This window comes from Notechis scutatus, chromosome 3, assembly GCF_049901735.1.
Source record: "Notechis scutatus isolate UNSWTSFEM ecotype Mainland chromosome 3, rNotScu1.2, whole genome shotgun sequence".
Lineage (NCBI taxonomy): Eukaryota > Metazoa > Chordata > Lepidosauria > Squamata > Elapidae > Notechis > Notechis scutatus.
Window position 1 is genome coordinate 195653493 of NC_142011.1, and position 21746 is coordinate 195675238.

The 21746-nt window shown below is 39.4% G+C and overlaps 1 protein-coding gene and 1 long non-coding RNA gene across 2 annotated transcripts in view; one reads left to right on the forward strand and one right to left on the reverse strand.

The window, feature by feature from the left end:
* Positions 1-11330, reverse strand: part of FAM91A1 (family with sequence similarity 91 member A1) — a 41015-nt gene extending 29685 nt beyond the window's left edge. Inside the window, exons 1-7 of the mRNA XM_026679104.2 lie at positions 11094-11330; positions 7685-7769; positions 6383-6534; positions 5400-5457; positions 4341-4408; positions 1939-2052; positions 1390-1480 (exon numbers count right to left, since the gene is read on the reverse strand). Coding sequence (XP_026534889.1) covers positions 1390-1480; positions 1939-2052; positions 4341-4408; positions 5400-5457; positions 6383-6534; positions 7685-7769; positions 11094-11165 — 640 coding nt within the window. The 5' untranslated portion in view covers positions 11166-11330. The remainder of the gene's footprint in view (positions 1-1389; positions 1481-1938; positions 2053-4340; positions 4409-5399; positions 5458-6382; positions 6535-7684; positions 7770-11093) is intronic.
* On the forward strand, positions 10926-20975 carry LOC148131545 (uncharacterized). Its single transcript, XR_015749045.1, has 3 exons — positions 10926-10999; positions 18041-18097; positions 20855-20975. It is a non-coding gene; the product is annotated as an uncharacterized LOC148131545 (long non-coding RNA).
* The last annotated feature ends 771 nt before the right edge of the window (positions 20976-21746 follow it).

The following is a 21746-nucleotide window of genomic DNA, read 5'->3' on the forward strand; positions in this document are numbered from 1 at the left end:
CCGCGGCTCTTCCTTTTGCCTTTCCCTTCCTGAGGCAACGCGGGACTGGAGCCGCGCGAGCCGCACCAGCAACTCCTGACTCGGGGCCTCCAAGGGGAGGGGAAGGAGGAGAAGAAGGGTGGGGGGAAAGGAGGGGCGATTCCCCAAAAAATTGGAATTCGATTTTAATCGGAAGAATATCATGCCTGGGGTGCTCGCGCCTGGCCCCGAGCCGTGCGGCGGAGGGGAAGCCCGGCGGGCAGGCGGGCAGTTGGGCTGCTTGGAGGAGGCGACCAGCGGTGCTCCGGGCTTCCCCTCTGCCGCGCGGCTCAGGGCGAGGCGCAGCGCCCACGAGTTAAACGAAGCCGAAAGTTGCTGGGAAGTTGCTCGGATTTCGGGGCTTCCAGGCTTAAACTTTGCTTGGGCGGCACTTTAAAAGCCTGCTCCCAGCACCCGAGCAACTTCCCAGCAACTTTCGGCTTCCTTTTAACTCGCGGGCGCTGCGCCTGGCCCCGAGCCGCGCGGCAGAGGGAAGCCCGGCGGGCGGGTGGGCTGCTTGGAGGAGGCGACCGGCGATGCTCCGGCAGCAGCAACAGGCAGTTTCGCCCGGCTCCGCTCAGGTGTCTGGCTGGGGCTGTGAGGAGTTGCTACTGCCGGCGCAGCTGCGTGCGGCTCCAGTCCCGCGTTGCCTTGGGAAGGAAAAGGCAAAACCAGGAGCCGCTGAGCCTGAGCCTCCGGTGCCGCTGCTCCCATTGCAAAGCACCGCCGCGGCTCTTCCTTTTTGCCTTTCCTTCCCGAGGCAACGCGGGACTGGAGCCGCGCCGGCGGTAGCAACTCCTGACTCAGGGGCCTCCGAGGGGAGGGGAAGGAGGAAAAGGGGGAAGGGTGGGGGCGATTCCAAAAATCTTGTGCTGACCCGGCCCGTCTGTCAAATTTTAAAAGTCAATGCGGCCCCCGAGCCAAAATGTTTGCCCACCCCTGCCCTAGTCCTTGTTTTCATGAAACTAGACATACCTCATTCTTGCAACCATTCTTCATATGTTTTAGCCTCCAGTCTCATAATCATCTTTGTTGCTCTTCTCTGCACTCTTTCTAGAGTCTCAACATCATTTTTACATCATGGTGACCAAAATTGGATGCCATATTCCTGGATGCAGATGTTGAGACTCTAGAAACAGTAAAGAGCAACAAAGATGATTAGGTATTTACCAAGGCATTATAAAGTGGTATTAACACTTCACGTAATCTTGATAAAAACGGGGAAAAAAATCATACAGCAAAAGGTAAACACTCAAATTATTCTCCTCTCATTGATTCTCTATAATATGGATGCTTTCCAATATTTTAACTTCAAAAATAATATGCAAAAATTACTCTTTAGTTTAGAAGAAAAAAAAACATGTAACTCACTGTGAACAATATTGTAGTCCAGGATTCCAGCAAGCTGAGGACCTGAATCAATGATTTTATCAACTGCAGTTTTTTCCCAGGGTGTGCATATCTAATGGGAAAAGTGTGTATTAAACAATGTATGCATAAGGTTTTAAAAATTATTTGATGTAGAGTGGGCAACGAAGAACACAATCTATGCCTATGCTGAGAACCCACTGTTTGATTCAATGCTAGAATAAATTTTCCATTAGAAAAAGATGCATGTTTTCTATCATGTTAATTCAGGATCTCTTAATGAAATTGTACTTAGTAGGAAGATATAGATAGATAAAATATATATATTTGAAACACTGCATAATTAAATTTATGAAATTAAATGTAAGCCACAGTTTATTACTGCTGTGATTTTCAAGCAATTTTATCAAACATAATTCACCAAAACAAAAAGTTTCTGATCATAACAGCCCAGGTTTTTAGGTTCATGATTTCGAAGTGGAGGTAAATTTTTAGCAGTCCACCTACAAAGCGTAACTTTAACTAAGCTGGAAAAAATAATTTTATTTATACCTTAATGTCATCCTCTGTGATGTAACCGGCTTGTACTACCCACCAAGCTTCAATGGCAATTTCTACTGGTTTCATGGGTAGCAGATCACGGGCAGTTTTCCTTCTAAAAAATTTCTGAAATGGTTTAAGAAGAAATTAGGTTTTCAAATGCAGAACACTCAAAACCTTTAAGCACACCATCCCTTCTCCCTGATAAGACTCTCCTTATCATTCAGCCTTGTTTCTGGCTGGGGAATTCTGGGAGTTGAAGTCCCCAAGTCTTAAAGTTGCAAGACCTCTGATGTAGACTGAAGTGAGAGACTGTAGTAGGTTCTGGTCCATATTTCAGTTTCCACCCACATAAATCTAAGTTCTTTTTAACTGAAGCACATGCATCCATCTGAGAAAAAAGTATTTGTGTGTATTTTTTAGAAGCCAAAGACAATGATAATAAATACATAGGGATAAGGATTATAGATATCCAGAGTCTACAAATTAAACTTTGCATCAGGGGTACCCAAACTCACTGACCCCCACTTTACGAAGTTTTAGATTGGTCACCAACTCCCAGACATTTATTATATGAAAATAATTTATTAATTTATTAAACACTGCTTTAATTATTGATAAGAATTCCAATGTTTTTATCCAAGTGCAGTTTTTATCCAAGTGCAGTTTTGAGCTTGAATGCGGGGTCATAAGATTTTTGTGGAGTTTAATGGCTGAGAGTAGTGGGGTATTTACATTTTTTAAATTGTATAGAGATTATTGTATGGTTGGTTGTGTTTAGTTTAATTTTTTTTCTTTTTCTTTTTTAGTGGTGTTTGTCCAGTTTTACTTGTGGAAGAGCACCTCATTTCGTTGCACCCGCTTGCGAGTGTAATGACAAATAAATTCTTATGTCTTATGTCTTATAATCCCTTCAACCCATGGAGCTGATCATTCTGGAGAACCCTGCCTTTCTTGGTCACATTAATCACCTTTGTTCTCCTTACTGTATTGTATTATACATTGACCTGCCATCGCCATCATTAGAGAGCTCTTCTTAGCCAATGTTTATTTTATTTTTATTTTATTTATTTATTTATTTGATTTGCCAATTGTTTACAAGATAATAAGTATAAGTGTATACATAGTTGTGAATACATGAAATGGGTACATATAAGAAAAATAAAAGAATAAGAGAAACAATAGGACAGGGACGGTAGGCACGTTGGTGCGCTTATGCACGCCCCCTATATGTTGAAATAATTTTATTAGCTGCCCATTCATTTTAGGATATACAAGCCTCAACTTAGAACACTTTGTTTAGTGACCGTTCAAAGTTACAGCGTCACTGAAAAACGTGACTTATGACCATTTTTCATATTTACATTGTAGGATCTCCATGGTCAAGTGATCAAAATTCAGATGCTTGGCAACCGACTCATATTTATGATGGTTGCATTGTCCCAGGGTCACTTTTTTTGACCTTCTGTCAAGCGAAGTCAATGGGAAAGCCAGATTCACTTAACAACAGCATTACTAATTTAACAACTGCAGTGATTTATTTAACAACCATGGCAAGAGAGGTTGTAATATGGGGGCAAAATTCACCTAAAAACTGTCTCACTTAACAACATAAATTTTGGGCTCAACTGTGGTCATAAGTCAAGGACTGCCCATAATTGAAAAATGCAGAGGTTTACCTTCCAAGCCATAAGTGAAAGAAAGAAAGCTTTCCATGTGCTGAGACTTATCAGAAGCACTTTTCCAAGGAAACTGAGCAAGCAACTGGTTTCAGAAATCTCTTTGGAGTGAGGCACACAATTCATTTTCCAAGCTGTCTGAAGGCTGGGATCTTTTTGATTTCCCAAGATTTTAAAGCTATTCAGCCAAACTGAATCCATCTCCCTATTGGAGCACTTTTATTTCTGGGAAAGTGATTCAGTCACACATTTATAATATTGTGTGATCAGTGCTACTGTGTTCTTTTTATTTTAGGTGCATTCTGTTGAAAGGCAGGGTATATTTTTTAATCAATAAATATATATCAAAGTTGTGCAAGATGATGGCAGGATATTTACTGCCATATTTACATTCCCTCCAGAATTTGAGGGAAAGCCATAGACTAAAAAAAATGACCCTTGTAACTTGGCAAAAATGACCAGATGCAAACAGTGGCAAGCCAATATCTCATAAACTGCCAACTGTAACCTGCCAAAACAAACTGTCCTTGTGGGTAGCCTCATAACTCACCAAGCCAAAGAACTGGAAATCTGAAAACACTCCTTTTAGCTTGCAAAAAAACAAACAAACCAAAAAACAAAACAAAACAGGCTAGGGACAGTACGAGTGCTCAAAACTATGAACATATTTGTTTTTATATCAACTTCTAAAGAAGAGGCCAATAGTAGATCAAATGGAGAAAACAGAATACATACTTTTGACGACCTACATTGGTTCATCAGATCAATATACTGGTTTCTTCCTATGCCAAGAAGCCTTAAGCCTGGGGAAAAAAATAAAAAAGCGATAAATCTCTTAAAAACAGAATTCTATTTTGAGAGAAACTATTACTAATATGCAACATTGCTTCCCCCCACTTCTTTTTGCTCTACAACCCAAAAAGGCACCCATAAATGGGCAAAACAATAGATTTATCTGAACGTCATTTGTCATTAAAATAACATTCAGTTGAAGACAGTCATTATATTCTGGCTGATTGAAAACAAGCATTTTGTCTGGAATTATCATGCATTTTTATAAGTCTAATAATCTAAACATCAATTACATTCATCCTTGATGCAAAAGTTACGTAAGAACATTATCTGAAGGACATCTGTTTGAAAGCAGTTGTTTTTTAAGTTAGAACAAAGAAGGCCTTCTTAATTCTCCTACAACTTGAAGATTTCAAACAAAATATATATCCTTGTAACAGCTTTTATCGAAGACAAGCATTGTTTTTAAAGTTTATCCTGGAATTCTGAGCTTTTAATCCAAGATCTGTATTTGTGCAATGGAAAAGAGAACGGGTATACCTGCAAGAGTCATTTATTATGTTATAACAATCTAACTAGAACATTAGTTAATCAGAAAACTAAACAAAGATAGATACATTATTCAGAGCACTGGTCAGTTGACAGCAAACTCTGTTAAAAGCCATGTTATGAACTGCAAAATGATTGCAGTAAAACCACCTAAATAATCTAAATATATCTATTATGGCTTACAGCTGAGACAATAAACAGCTATTTAACAGTCATCTGATCATGCAGAAAATTTATTTTGTTAACTTTCTCAATGTTATTCTCTTATCACTGTCTCTTTTGTTCTGTTTTCAGATGGGAGAGATTTACTATTAAGTTCAAAAGCTCTCTTAAACAAGTGCTGCAACTTCAAAAATAGGAACTATCAGGCAGCTGGACTTTTGAAACTAGGAAATTATTTTTAAAAACTAGGCACTTATTTAACACGTAAACAGAATGTAAGTTTATACTCACAGTCTGCAGCAGTAAAATTAGGCAATGAATCATAACTTTTTTCACTGTTCATTATGTCCTTTGTGAAAAGAAAAAGAAGAAGAAGCGCAAAGTCAATTCAATCATTGTACTATTTAAACTTTATAGCTGTATCCTGATGCTACATCAGTATGTACTGCAAATCCTAAGTCTTTTATTTCAGAAAATTGCTGATTATCACTGGAAGTTTTTAAGAAAAGACTACACAGGCACCTTTTTACAATGGTATAGGGTCCCCTGCTTGAGCGAGGGGTTGGACTGGAAGCTCCAAGCTCCCTTCCAGCTCTATTCTGATTAAAGATTGATTACTGTCACTGGTAAGAAAACTGGGATTAACTGCCAATTCAATCTCATCCTCATTATATATGTTTATTCCTTTGAAGCAGCTTCCTTGATGGAAAAAATTGAATGGAAATCCCCAAATGGAATACAACTAATGCTCAATATACAACCATTGGTGATCATTCCAAAGTTATGACTTACCTAAAAAAGGTAAGGGGTTTGCAACTCGGCTATGAAATTCCTACAGTTGGGTACCTTGCTGCAGTCATGTGACTGCATTTCGTGCACTCAGCAACATGGCCACATTTAGGGCATTCTGCAATATCCCCTGGTCATCTGACTGCACTGTACAACAGTTTTGTTGAAAATTGGAAGTTACTTCTGGTTTTTGAAAAAACCAGACCATAGTGAACAATGGGCTCATTTAACGACCGATGTCATAAAATTGGGTTGTGATGAACCATTTTACGACCGCTATGACATATGACTATAATGGATAGGCTCCATTATGGTCTTATGTTGCGAACTATCTGTACTAATGAAGCTAAAGGGATATAATGTTCCCCAACGTGTACCAGTAGCCTGAGAAAAAGCAAACACTAGACATGTGTTTCCAGTAGGTAAACATTACACTGCAATAGAAGGAAATAGTGCATTTTTAAAGAGTATTTCTCTAAGCTTACCTCCATTATTCCTGTGTAATATGAAAAAGGTGTTATCCTCAATCCCTTCACCATGATGTCAGACAAATGGTAGGGGTACAACATAAGATGATCTCTGCTATATTTTAACAGATCCTCATAGTATTTGCGTTCATCTTTCTTGATGTGCTTAACTGGAGAAGAAATGAAATGTCAGAACAACATTAGAATGTTAGAACAGTCATTAGAACAGTCATTAGTTAATGCAATTCCATTTTTAAATGGGGTACCAATGGGATATAAAGACATCAATGCAAACTACTTTACTTGCACACAAATCTGAACAATACCCTATGCATCTATATAAGAAACTGAAATTTGTATCCCAGTGGGAGAAAAATTATATTCTTAGTTTATTATGAAATTGTTTATTTATATTTCATCTATATGAATGGCCCATCTCTCTCAAAGAGAGACTCTTAATACTCTACCTCTGTCTATTGCAAGATTATTTTCAGCAATACCAAAAATGCAGAGTATAAAACATAGCAATAATGTGGATGGAATTGAGATCAAAACCAGAATTAAATTCCATAATTTAAATGCATAATCATTAAAAAAAATTGTACCACACAATAGTTACTATATATGCAGGATTCTTTTGGGTTTGTGCTGGCCAAGGATGATGAGAACCAAAATCCTTGAAACCAAGAGGAAGTCAACAATATCATTGCTCAGAACTGAGTTTTTGTATGGGACACTGTATATAATGAACACAATCATCTAAGATGTGTCCACTCTCATGGGTGCAAAAGAGAGAGAGAATGGTTTAAGTTTCTAGTTTATTGACAAATGTGACCTTTTTTTCTCCTATAAATAATCAATATAAAAGTAACCAAAAAGCCTTGGTAAATAATTTTTGCTGGTATTCAGATATTAGCATCTGGTGGCATGTGGAATTAATTAAGAAAGACCAATCCAAAGAATTCAATGAATACTACTTAAAATATTACCTTAAAAAAACTTCCAGAGTATTTATTTAAAGCATGCATCTCATCCATTTCGCTCAGATTCGAGATTGCTTACAAACACAAGTGATAGGTTTATTATCTACATTTGTAAAATTCTAACCAAACACCTTGCCTTTAGTTGCTCTCATTGTTTATAATGTTTTACAGAAATTAATAAGAATTGATGTAATTTCTTGATTTTCCTTCATAAATTGGCCTACGTACTTCAGCAACATTTTTTTTTTATTAGGGATCGTTTTTTTCATCATAGCCAGTATTGACAACATAGTTGCCAAACATTTCCCCTTCCCCAACTCTGTATTTCTTTACTCACCTAAGTTATTTCGGTACCGAAGTTGATTGCGGATACTGTAGAGTACAACCTGCTTTTCATATTCTCGTTGTGAGTTTCCAAGACCCTATGAAGCAAACAAACCACATTCATTAGGATAAGCTAATAAAAATTTGATGAACACTTGGATGTTCAGAGATTAACACCCACTCTTTCAGCTTGAAAATACTACTCATCTTAATGGATTACTTTCCAACAAGATGCATGATTGACTAATAGTAAAATGAATGTATTTTTGCCTAAAAGGATTGTTATAAAATGTGATGATAAAAAGTAGTTGGGCATTTTTAATAGATAACAGATAATCAGAGTCGGAAGGGACCTTGTAGGTCATCTAGTCCAACCCCCTGCCCAAGCGGGAGACCCTACACCATTTCTGACAAATGGCAGTCCAGTCTCTTCTTGAAAGTCTCAAGTGATGGCGCTCCCACAACTTCCAAGGGCAAGCTGTTCCACTGGTTGATTGTTCTCATTGTCAAAATGTTTCTCCAACTACAACCAATTCTTAGAATAAATTTGCATGTAATTTGGGGAAAAAACATCTGCAGGAAAAGTTACTTGAAAGACTGCTGATTTTATTGAGGCTGGCTGTGATTCAATTATCCCCCATTAGTCTTATGAGGGTAAAAACTGTAAGGACCTAGTACAGAACTTGTTGTGAGCAGATACAATTCTGAGAATGGAATCAGCATGAATCTCAAAACCGTAGCGGTTTCTAGCATTCAAATATCACATGATTTTTATTTAGATATTCAATTTCTATAGCCAGCCATCTTAACCAATGCCTTTATACAACATATTGTATCAAACGTATCACTGAAAATCATTGAAACATATCAATGCTTTTATACAACAATATTGCAGACCTATTTTTGAGAACAGTCTAAAAAAAGGCCTTCACACAATCTTTTTAAATGCCACTACTAAATATTGCCACTGTCTACACATGTGTTCTTGAGAGCAGTCTGCATCTGAGATTGCGAAAGATAACATATCAATTATAATGCAGCATTTAAACTTAAACCAATAATCAGATTTATAAGAAGCCAAAAATGCAGAATAAAATTTATTATTCATTATCCTGGAACTTTGGAATGAAAAATTGGAATATCCAATCTTGGAAAATCAATGGATCCAGGTTTTAAAACACAATATATGTATGATTTAAGAATGAAATCAATTCATTATAAAGTATTATTTCATAACTTTTGGAACTCTCGAAGAAAGTTTAGAAAATGTTGGACATTTGGTCTACTCTGCTGGAATTGTATGAAATTTGATATACAACTTTACTTTTGTTTCAAACCATAGCATTTGTTAATGTACTTTGGGAAAGAAATACAATAGCTAAAGGTGTAAATATGAACTATATCTGTATTCTGAAAGTGACTTTGTCACTTTGTGAAGAACTTTGGCTCTACCAAGTCTGGTGCTGAGAAAGAGTATAATCTTAAGTAAACGGAAAGAAATTTCTTGATAATAAGAAATGGATTCAAGTTATGAGTTGCTTTTTCATTTTCTTAAAAATTCCAATCTTTAATCTTTTCACTACTGAAAACATTAACACAATTAAATTTAACACTTAAGAATTAATTAGGATGTTAATACGGCACTGATACAAATGACATAAAGTTACCAGCTTGCAAAATAAATGCATGTAATTCTGCCATAAAGAGATTATAACAGCACTGATTATAACTGTTCCACATCATGTGTGTTAGAATGAGTACAAGAATGCTCATCTCTTTTAATCTGTAATGCTGGGAAAGGTGGTAGAAAAGAGCAATAAACGGGGATGGACCCAGTTACAGCGGCAATGATGACTTGGATGATAGGTGAGTGGAAGACTAGGTGAGGGACAGATTAAGATTGAGGGACTCATTGTGGTCACTAGGAGTCAAAAATGACTTTATGGTATATAATCAATAGCACCTCAATCAATCAAAAAAGAGCTGGAAGGGACCTTGGAGATTTTCTAGTTCAACCTACTGCTCAAGCAGGAAACCCTATATCTTTTCAGACAAGTGTCTGTCCAGTCTTTTCTTAAAAACCTCCATGTTATAAAGCACCTACAACTTCTGATTAGTTGTTAACATTTAGTAATTTCAAGTTATATCTGCACAACTCCCTAACCCATAATTGGCTTAACCATGCTTTATTGAGCTAATCCAGTTAAGTGATCTTACCTAATAATGCTGTCCACACAAACTACTTAGTCCAAGTGAGCTAATCACATCTTAAAGTGTTTTGTGAACTCATTTTAGACACCATCTTAATATGCTCCTGTGGCAGAGCCACAGGTAACCTGGAGCTGAGGAAACACTTGAGAGTCTCTGTAGACTCTCTCTCCAGGTCATGGTTATCTCAAAGGTGCTTTTTTTATCCATGAGGCAACTGGACTTTCTTGTTTTCTTTCTTTTAAAGAAAAAAGGAATGTATATTCCTTGCAGACAGCTGGTCACTTTCATCCTTTTCTAAGGTAGTTGAAGCACTTGGAGGTTTATCTGTGTCGTCAGGGTCTCAGTGCTTCTACTTCCCTCTAAAATGGGTCTTCAAACTTGACAGCTTGACTTGTGGACTTCAACTCCCAGAATTCCTCCTCCTCCAGTCATGTTAGCTCAGGAATTCTGGGAGTTGAAGTCCACAAGTCTAAAACTTCCCAAGTTTGAAGAGCCCTGTTCTTAAAAGGAGGCAAATGACCAGCTGTCTGCAAGGAATAGAAATCCTTCCATTCCCCACCACCCTGTCAGAGCGGAAGAAGCTTCTTGGATGTCTTCAAAAGAAGAAAACGAAGTCCAGTTGCCTCCTGAGGGGAAAAAAAACCAGCACCTTTGGAACACTTGAGAGACTGTCTTTCTCCACCTCACTAATGGCTAATGGAAGATCATTAGCCAATCCTTTGGAGTAGAAAATTGTGCCTTATGTTCAACCAACGCTCTTCCAGTAAAAGGGAACTGGCGTTCGGATTAACGAGGCCCTAAATTAGTCAATGTGCCTCAAACCTAGCAACTTTAATTCATGTGGACTTCAACTCCCAGAATTCCCAGCCGGCAAAGGAGGACGCAGGCATCCACATGCGTACCTGCCCTGGGACAAGGGTCATTGACCGGCATTGCCTTAAGCCTCCTCGGACTGCGGCTCACCCCGTTCCCAGCCCACGGGAGGGGGGGGGGGCTATTGCTCGGGAGAAAGGGGAACCGCAGCCCGCTGCGCTACATCGGGAAGGAAGGAGAGCCGAAGAGGAACTTCCAGCATGGACAAGCGGGGGAAACGAACTTGACTTTTGTCTCAACCTGAGTGGGCTACGGGCAGCCCGGGGGGTCAATTTCGCGGGAAGTCGCAGAGGGCTTTGTTTGAGTATGGGTGCCGGGAGGGCTCAGTCACTCGGTACCTGCTTAACGCTGGCGGGGAGACGGGCCCAGGGGTAGTTATGGCGAATGTGGAATTCCACGTCCACATTCATGGCAGGTTCCCCGGGATGGGGTGGAGAGAGCAAGGGAGAACGGACGGAGGGTTGGCGGGCGCCAGGTCCTCTTCGCGGCCGCCTCAGCCCCGTTTCTGAGGCGACCCCACGCAACTGCTCAAACTTGATTTCCGCTCTCCCTCGCCGCTTCCGCGTTGTGGACGCCGGCGGGCCCGCCCCTCCATCTACGTCAGTTCCGGCGCTGAGGCGAGTTGCGTGATGAGGGGGGGTTGAGGAGGAACGCGCGCGGCGGATCTATGGGGTGCTCCTGTCCAGTGAATGGAATAGACCTGGAAGGGACCTTGGAGGTCTTCTAGTCGAGCCCCCTGCCCTCCTGTATAATGAGCAATTCCATTAGCTGTAATAGTTCCTTATTACAAAATAAAAAATATAAAAAGTACCCTTTTTTGCCTTATGAGAAAGAATCCTTGAGAAGCCGAGAAATGGGACCGTTGGAACGTCGGTCTGGCAACACCACTTCTGTGAAACTACGACTCCCATGATGCTTGGGGCACGCTCCTCCCTTTTATTTGTGACGTAGTATAAAATGGAAGGAAGGCGGAGTCTAAATATTAACCTGAAGGACCTTATTTCACCTGGACAGGTAGTCTTCGACTTAACAGCGCATCGAGTGACCGTTCAAAGTTAACGACATTGGCAAAAAAATGACTTCTGACAATTTTTCACACTTATGACCATTTTTCACAGACCATTGCAGCATTCCCCCATGGGTCATGTGATTTACATTTGGATGCTTCACAACTGACTCCCATTTATAATGCTTGCAGTGTCATTGTGTGATTATCTCTTTTGGGACCTCCTGACAAAGTCAAGGGGAAATCCGATCCACTTTAACAACAGTGTTACTAATTTTAAGAATTGAAGTGATTCCTTTAACAAATGTGACAAGAAAAGTCATAAAGTGGGGCTCACTTAAAAAAGCTCTCTTAATACATTTCTCACTTAGCAACATAAATTTGGGACTCAACTGTGGCCGTAAGTTGAGGACTATATTCCTTGGAGTACAACTCCTATCATGCTTAACTGAAGATAATATGGTTTGTCAGGCTGTTGAAAACTGACAGGAGGCTTATTGCTCTGTTTTGTGTATTATGTTTCTATGCCAATAATTAAAAATAAAAAAAACATGATTCTTCATCATCCAGGTCATGATTGTCCCAAAGGTGCTTTTTCAAGAGGCACCTGGACTTTCTTGCTTTTCGTTTGAAGACTTTCAAAGAAATGTTGCAAATGCAAGGAGGAGTTAGAGATCAAGTTAGAGATCACAAGCCACGGTCATCCCCATCTTCAAAAAGGGAGACCCCAGCCTAGTTGAAAATTACAGACCAATCTCCTTATGCTGCGTCACCTGTAAAGTCATAGAATCAATTATTAACCAATCCATTATCCTCCACTTAGAGACAAACAACCTACTCTCCAATAAACAATTTGGTTTCAGGAAAAAACTATCCTGTAATCTGCAACTCTTACACTGCAAAAACATATGGACTACACAACTCGATCAGGGCAAAGCAATAGACGCAATCTACATAGACTTCTGTAAAGCTTTTGATTCAGTGGTTCACGACAAACTACTCCTAAAACTAAAATCTTATGGTATCTCTGGACAACTGCATAACTGGATAGAAGCATTCCTGTCAAACAGACAACAAATGGTCAAAATTGGGAGTGTCCTATCAAACTCTGTACCTGTCAATAGTGGTGTCCCCCAAGGCAGTGTTCTAGGACCAACTCTCTTCATACTCTACATAAATGACCTCTGTGATCATATTAAGAGCAACTGTGTTCTTTTCACTGATGATGTAAAGCTGTTCAATACCACAGACAATACTGCTACCCTTCAAAAAGATCTTGACTATGTATCAGAATGGTTAAACAAATGGCAACTTCAAATCTCAACAAATAAATGCTCTGTCTTACATATTGGCAAAAAAAATCAGAAAATAAAATACAAGCTGAATAGTCAAGATCTTGTTGATGATCCAAGCTCTGTAAAGGACCTTGGAATATCATCTCTAATGATCTAAGTGCTAGAGCCCACTGTAACTACATAGCCAAAAAGGCATTGTTGTTAACCTAATTCTACGTAGCTTTTTCTCTGGTAATATCACACTACTAACTAGAGCATACAAAACATTTGCTAGACCAATACTCGAATACAGCTCATCAGTCTGGAACCCACATTACGTATCTGATATTAGCACAGTTGAGAAAGTCCAGAAATATTTCACAAGAAGAGTTCTCCACTCCTCTACTCGTTGTAGAATACCTTATGCCACCACACTTGAAATTCTAGACCTAGAAAACCTTGAATTATGCCGTCTTCGGTCTGATCTAAGTATGGTATATAAAATCATACATTGCAATGTCCTACCTGTCAATGAATACTTCAGCTTCAACTATAACAATACAAGAGCACACAATAGATACAAACTCAAGGTTAATCGCACCAAACTTGATTGCAGGAAATACGACTTCAGCAACAGAGTGGTCAGTGTCTGGAATACTCTACCTGACTCTGTGGTTTCTTCCCCAAACCCCCAAAACTTTAACCTTAAGACTGTCTACTATTGACCTCACCCCTTTCCTAAGAGGTCTGTAGGGGGCGTGCATAAGCGCACCAACGTGCCTACCGTCCCTGTCCTATTGTTTCTTTTATTTTTTCTTATATGTACCCATTTCATGTATTCATAATTATGTATACACTTATACCTATTATCTTGTAAGCAATTGACAAATCAAATAAATAAATAAATAAATAAATAAATAAATAAATAAATAAATAAATAAATAAATAAATAAAAGTGTTCTGATGGAAAGGCTGATAGTTTCCTTTGCTGTTCAAAGTTTTCCTCACTCTGATATAGGCACCTATGCAAAATTAGTCAGCATGACTTAAAAGGTAAAAAAAAAGACTTCCTCTTTGAATATTATATAATAATGACTATTTGCAAAACCCTAATTAATGGTTTAAAAAGCTCAGTGCCTACGTTCCAAATCAAGCATATTATATCTTATGTTGTGTAACCTACGGCAATGTACTAAATCCCAGTGAAATTCATTTTGGTTTTGCATACTTTGTAGGTGCGTGCCTTTAACTCAGTCTTGATGACTGCCTGGGCAAATCCCTGCAATTTTCATGGCAAGGTTTTAAAAAATGGTTTGCCGTTGCCTCTTTCCTAGGGTTGTAGGAGAGTGATTGGCCCAAAGTCTGCAAAGAGTGATAAGTGAAGAATCATGAGATGTCCCAACATCACAAAAAACCTATGATTTAAATGTTTGCATTAGAGATCAGGAGGAAGTGCATAAGGGTGTGATTTGTACCATAGCACTAACTTGCACACACACACCCGCTGCCCCCTCCAATTTTTACCTTCCTGGGCCCCAGGGAAGCTTCCTGGGAGCAAAAATGACCCCCCCAAGGAGGGGAACACCTTGTCCTCGGAAGTTGTGGGAGTGCCATCACTTGAGACCTTCAAGAAGAGATTGGACTGCCATTTGTCAGAAATGGTGTAGGGTTTTCTGCTTGGCGGGGGGTTGGACTAGATGACCTACAAGGTCCCTTCCAATGCTGATTATCTGTTATCTAGGCTTCCCTGAGGCCCAGATGGGTCAAAAAACGGGGGGGGGAGGGGGGGTTGCCCACCCAGTCACATGGCCATGTTGACCTAGCCACGCCCCACCTAGCCACGCCCACAGAACCGGTTGTTACAAAATTTGAATTCCACCCCTGGTAACGTTTGACCTTGGGAGGTGTGTGACCACGGTGAGGGTAGGCGTGGCAAGGTCGATGTCACTCGAGGCTCCATTTTCGGCTGCGACAGCCTTCTGCAGCCCTCTGCCAGTGAAAACGGAGCCCGGGGAAGCAGGCTGCAGTTTTATGATCTACCAAAGCAAAGGGTTTCAAGAAGGTTAAAAAAAATTGTAAATCTATCAAAAAATACAAAGAAGTGCTGTGTGGTCTATTTCCCCCTAACCCTCTGTTGCTGGTGAGGTAGCTTTTTGCTGGCAGAGGCACCGTGGGCTGGTCCTTTGCTGTTTCCAGAGCAGTCCCGCAGGCCGAATCTAAGCACCCCATAGGCCAGATCTGGCCCTCAGGCCTTGAGTTAGACACCCCTGAAATAGATAATCTCTGGGGTTCTTTCCAGACTTTTCATTCTGTGTTGTCCATGCTGTAAAATCCCATTGCCTTATGCTACAGCCACATCGCAATGTTCTGACTACATGCCATGCTAATCGTTTGGATGGCCAGGATTTTTGCAATGTTGATCTGCCGCTCGCACTCCATTTTGGCTAATCCACATTAATCTCAGTTCATTTTATTAAAGGCTGGACTTGGAATGTTGCTTTTCAACTTGCGGCTCTCTTAATATATTTTAATGTGCACCGATAGCAAAAATAATTGGGAAGGTTAGCCACAAAGTACTGTATATAGTACTTCGTTTGTGAGAAACAGAGCATGCTGGAAACATGCAGCAATAACGTGTATTTTTTTTTAAAAAAAGAATTGTATTAAACATTTTTTCTTATATAAACATAATTTCCATTCATTACAACGCTTTTGTGACGATATACATACTTTTACATAAGTCTTAAGTATCTATATGGTATACATACTTTTACATAAATCTTATCTATACACTTGTCTATGCTGCTTAATCTAACTTTGTCCACTATATCTTTTACCTTATTATCTTATTGTCTTCTTCTCTATTCAACTCTATATTATTTAATCAATCATACAGTACATTCCATGTCAAATAATAATTCATTTTCTCTCTTTCCTTTATCTCCATGGTCAACTTATCCATCTCTGCACACTAATTTTTCATATATTTTCCTCTGGTGGCATACTATCATTTTTCCAATTCTGTGCATAAGTTATTCTTGCTGCCATTAATAAATGTCACATTAAATACTCCGTTTTCTTATCATATTTCCTGTTATTATACCTAATAGAAAAGTCTCCAGTCTTAATTCAATTGACTGTTTAATTATTTAATAATTAAACAGCAATAACATGTATTTTTGTGCTTGGATTTCTAACTTATTTCCAACTTGAAAAGTCTGGGCAAGCTTATGTGTATTTGCAGCACGTATGATAACCTGGTGGTGACAGTGGACGTTTACAGCTGTGAAATGTAGGAGGAATAGATGAATGATGAAGACCATCAATGAACGAATAAGAGGAATAAAAGTAGGTCCAATGAGTACCTGGGAAATTAAAAAAAAGGGAAGGATGTAATTGATTTAGATGAGATCCTGATTCTGCAGATAGAATTGATGAATAGGTAGCCAGGAAGTGAAAGGAAGGGGGAAACAGAGAAAGTCATGACTGGACAAAGGAGAAGTGAGAAGTTTAATCAATAAAAGAAAGTGTTACAAAGGAGAGTGTGAAAGTGATTGAAGCAAACAATAGAAAGATATTAGGGAGGCTTGGTATAAATTAGATTTAGCTGTGCTTTCTTATCTATCTCTTATCTGAATTTCTTTGGATTAGTATTCCTTAGTTCCTTTCAGCACTTTGCATAACGTTGCTTACTAAGGAAGGGGATAGCATGATGGAGATGTATGTATATTTTGGAGCAATCCAGCCTTAGATGGGAAATGAAACTTCTTGCTTCCCATTGCTGTTCCCAGTTTCAAGAATTTTGATGTGCATCGGTCTATTTTTAGGACAGCTGCAGCCTTCTTATTTCCCCATTCTGGAGCTATGCTGCAGTCATGCTCTGCAACTGTTGAAATGTGTAGGTGATTGATGCACACTAAAAGATGCGGATAAGCCATTAGAAATGCAAGTATAATCAACACTTTTGGAGCAGGTCCAGCTGCAGAGTCAGTGAAGCATAAATCTACAGCAATATGTTCTGGTTGGACTGCTGGCATAATGGTGTTGACAACTGGGATGTAATAATTTATTAAGATTTATAGCTTTCTCAGAAAGCATTGAGCAAAGAGCAATACATGTGTTGCATATACTGGTACTACTAAATATTTACAGCACACAAAGTGCCTATTAGACCAATCTTCCTGAAACTGATGTTGTCAAGATGTGTCTGGGCTACAGCTTTCAGAAGTCCTAAGCATCTTGGTGGACTTATATTCTCAGAATATTTTAGAAAGGAGCAGATTGGAGGCGGCTTAGCTAGGCTAGGACGATGGAGAGCCAGTTTCAAATCAAAGCTATGAAACCTAGTTTAGCGAAGAGAAGGACCAGGGGAGACATGATAGCAGTGTGCTAATATTTGAGGAAGGGGTCAAGCTATTCTCCAAAGCATCCGAAGCAGGGGTGGTATTCAGCAGGTTCTGATCAGTTCTGGAAAACCGGTAGCGGAAATTTTGAGTAGTTCAGAGAAGTGGCAAATACCACTTCTGGCTGGCCTCACCCCCATCTATTCTCTGCCTCCCGAGTCCCAACTGATCGGCTGGGTCTTTTGTTGCCCTGCACAGGAGAACGGAGCTGGAAAGCAGGTTAGTGGGGTGGGGAGAGAATGGGATTTGGCAGCAACCTTCCCCTGCCACACCCACCAAGCCATGCCACACCCACAGAACCAGTAGTAAAAAAAATTGAATCCCACCACTGATTCCTGAAGGCCAGACAGGGAATAATGGATGGAAACTGAACAAGGAGAGATTCAACCTGGAAATAAGGAGAAAATTTATGACCGTGAGAACAATCAACCAATGGAACAGAAGTTGCCTTCAGAAGTTGTGGGAGCTTCATCACTGGAGACTGGACTGCCATTTGTCAGAAATGGTGTAGGGTCTCCTGCTTGGGCTAGATGACCTACAAGGTCCCTTTCAACTCTGTTAATCTGTTAAACCTTGGTCCAAATGTCTGTCTTACCTTACAGAATCAGTATGGATAAAATGGAGCCATGATGGGAACTTCCTTGAGAAACAGAATACAGGTAGTCTTCAAATTACAACAGTTCATTTAATGACCGTGCGAAGTTACAACGGCACTGAAAAAAGTGACGTATAATTGTTTTTCACATTTAATAATCGTTACACCATCCCATGGTTGGATGATCAAAACATTTTTTTAAAAGTGGACAACCAACTCATTATGGTTGCAGTGTCCCAGGGTCATGGGTTCACTTTCTGTGATCTTACAAGAAAAGTCAATGGGGAATGGGTTCACTTAACAACCATGTTACTAGCATTTTGGCATACTGTGTAACGGTGTGGTATGCTGGATGGTCTGCAGTAGATAAGAAGAGAGTTATAAACACAGCACAAAAAATCATCGGTTGCTCTCTTTCTTCTTTGGAAGAGATTGCGAAGACCAGACTCCTCTCTAGAACACTAAAAATCTCCACAGACCGTTCTCATCCTGGACATTCATATTTCAAACTGTTACCATCAGGGAGGCGTTATAGGTTTCTTAAAATGAGGACTAATAGATTGAGAAACAGTTTCTTTTCCAAGGCAGTAGTTGTCTTGAATCAAACAGTGCATTTGTGATGGGGTTTCATATAGGTGAGTTCTGTTCAGACTTTGTGCTAAAGTTAACAGCAATAAACTAAAGAGTGCAACTTGCCTACCACTCTTCCTCATTTTCCACCCACAGTACCTAAGCTTTTCCTTATTTTTAATAAAGAGCTATCAGTCATGGCAAAAATATCTGCACTTTTCTCTGCTAAGGCCATAAAACTTTTCTTGGGGAGAGGCGGTAGCGGTGGGGAACAGCATTGTACTAAGTTTATATTCTAAAAGTCTCTGTTTTTGCAGCAGGTGGCAGCATGTAGCTGACCTTGACTGGTTTTATTTATCAATCAATTTTACATGGCTGTCCATCTCATGGAAAGTGACCCAGGCTGGCATCCAAACCATCCAATAAAATGGCAGACATATAAAACATTCATTTCCTAAACCATTATATAATAATTATTAAACAAACATTAAAAAATACGAAGGCACAACTTAAAACAGAATAGTAAAAAATAGATGGAAGGATATTAAAGGTTTAGTTTTGATTAAGATTTTGGAGGGGAGACTGCAGAAGCCCTAGGGATATAAAGCAGATTGGAAAGTTGAAATTTCCTAGAGGCAATAGGGGAACCACTTCCATATCCCCCCCCCCCACAAACTGCTGTACATAGATTATTCAACTTAGCTATCAAGAAAGAAATTTTCTCTTTTTAGTTTATAGATTTCCCTTTGAATTGGGCAGCTGAGTATCTATTCTATTCCATTCCATTCCATTCCATTCCCTATTCTATTCTATTCTATTCTATTCTATTCTATTCTATTCTATTCTATTCTATTCTATTCTATTCTATTCTATTCTATTCTATTCCATTCCATTCCATTCCATTCCATTCTATTTTATTCTATATTATATTCTGTTCTGTTCTGTTCTATTACATTCCCTATTCTATTCTATTCTATTCTATTCTATTCTATTCTATTCTATTCTATTCTATTCTATTCTATTCTATTCCATTCCATTCCATTCCATTCCATTCCATTCTATATTTATTCTATTTTATCCTATATCCTATCCTATCCTATCCTATCCTATCCTATCCTACTCTACTCTACTCTACTCTACTCTACTCTACTCTACTCTACTCTACTCTACTCTACTCTACTCTACTCTACTCCATTCCATTCCATTCCATTCCATTCTCTATTCTATTCTATTCTATTCTATTCTATTCTATTCTATTCTATTCTATTCTATTCTATTCTATTCTATTCTATTCTATTCTATTCTATCTATTGCAGCATTCCCATAGTCAAGTAATCAAAATTCTAATGCTTGGCAACTGGCTCATATTTGTGACCATTGCAATATCCTGAGGTCATGTGATCACATTTTGCAACCTTCTGACAAGCAAAGCCAATGTGAAAGCAGGATCCACATTGTTACTGCAGCGATTTACTTAACTATAGCAAGAAATGTTGTAAAATGGGACAAAATTCACTTAACAAATATCTTGCTTAGCAACCTGAATGTTGGACTCCATTGTTGAGGACTATCTGTACTGCAGCGTTGTTCTAGGTAGGCTAATGGTCTGATTCTCTACATCAGGTCCCAACGTCCGCGGACCGGTACCGGTCCATGGAACAAGTCTCCTACCGGCCGCTCGGTATAGTTGGCGCCATTATTTGATGAAAAAGGCGGGGGTGCTGTCCGGTGAGCTTTTCCGGTAGAAAGCTCACCGGAAGCACTTTTTCATCAAAAAGATGGCGGGCTTATGAGCTGCGGGAGCTTTTTCCGGGCAGAAAGCCATTTCTTTACGCCCGAAAAGTTTCACCGAAGCGTTATCATCGCTATTTGATGAAAAAGTGCTTCCAGTGAGGTCACCGAAGCACTTTCATCAAAAAGATGGTGGCGCCCAGCTGATGCCGGTGCACTGGCCATGCGAGCGCCCAGCTGATGCTTGCACCGGGCGGGGGCTGCATAAAAAGGAGATCACTGGGGATCACGGCATCACATGGCAACATGACAGGTCCAAATATATCTGAATTGTCCAGCTTGAGAAAAATCTCTTCTTATCATTGCAAAAGCCTGGCTCACTTTCTCTTCTGGTTCAAAAACTAATGCAGGGTAAGGCATTTCAGAGAATATAAATATAAGCACAGGATAATAGCGTGAATGAGATTCATACCCTCGGAATAAGATTAGGCACTACAAATGCATGCTCTTATTTTTGCAGATGGTGGAGATGTGTGAGATCAAAGAAACCAGTGGTGGAATTCAACAAATCCTTTGATATTGTGGTGCATCTTGTTGCAAGAGGCCTGAAAATCTGATCTCAATTTCTTGATATTTTATAGAATTTGTCTAATATTTACCACCTGATTTGTTCTGATTTTGCCATTTTCAAAGAGGCATCTGTAGGAGTGCAAAAGAGCAATAAGCTAACAAGAAGAGACTTAAAGGTCAATAGCACTAAATATAATTGTCTGGAAAAAGAGTGTTGGGTTCATGCTTACAACTGACTCAGCTGTGTTCCTTTTTAAACAATATACTGTATTATTAACTGGGATGGTATTAGGTGGGAGGAAATATCTGGTTTTCCAGAAATGACAACAGGTGGCAGATAGAATTGAAATCAATATTATATTTTTCCTGTTCGACTGAAATAGAGACTTGGGAGATTATACTTGAAAGGGATGATCTACCAGAGATACTGAATTTATTTATTTATATATCAAATTTAGAGACTTTCTATCTCACACACAAAGCCAACTTGGCATTGTATTGAATTGAAACTGGATTAAATTGCATTGTCTTGCAGGAGTTACAATGATACATCCTAGGGCAAGGGTCGTCAAACTTGACAGCTTTAAGACCTGTGGACTTCAACTCCCAGAATTCCTCCTCCAGTCATGTTAGCCCACGATTTCTGGGAGTTGAAGTCCACAAGTTTTAAACTTGCCAAGTTTGAAGACCCTTGGCCTAGGGCTGTATCATTTCAACTCCTGCAAGACAATGCAATTTAATCCTGTTTCAATTCAATGCAGTGCCCAGCTGGCTTTGTGCGTGAGATAGACAGTCTCTAAATTTGATAAATAAATAAATTCAGTATCTTGTTAAAATGTACA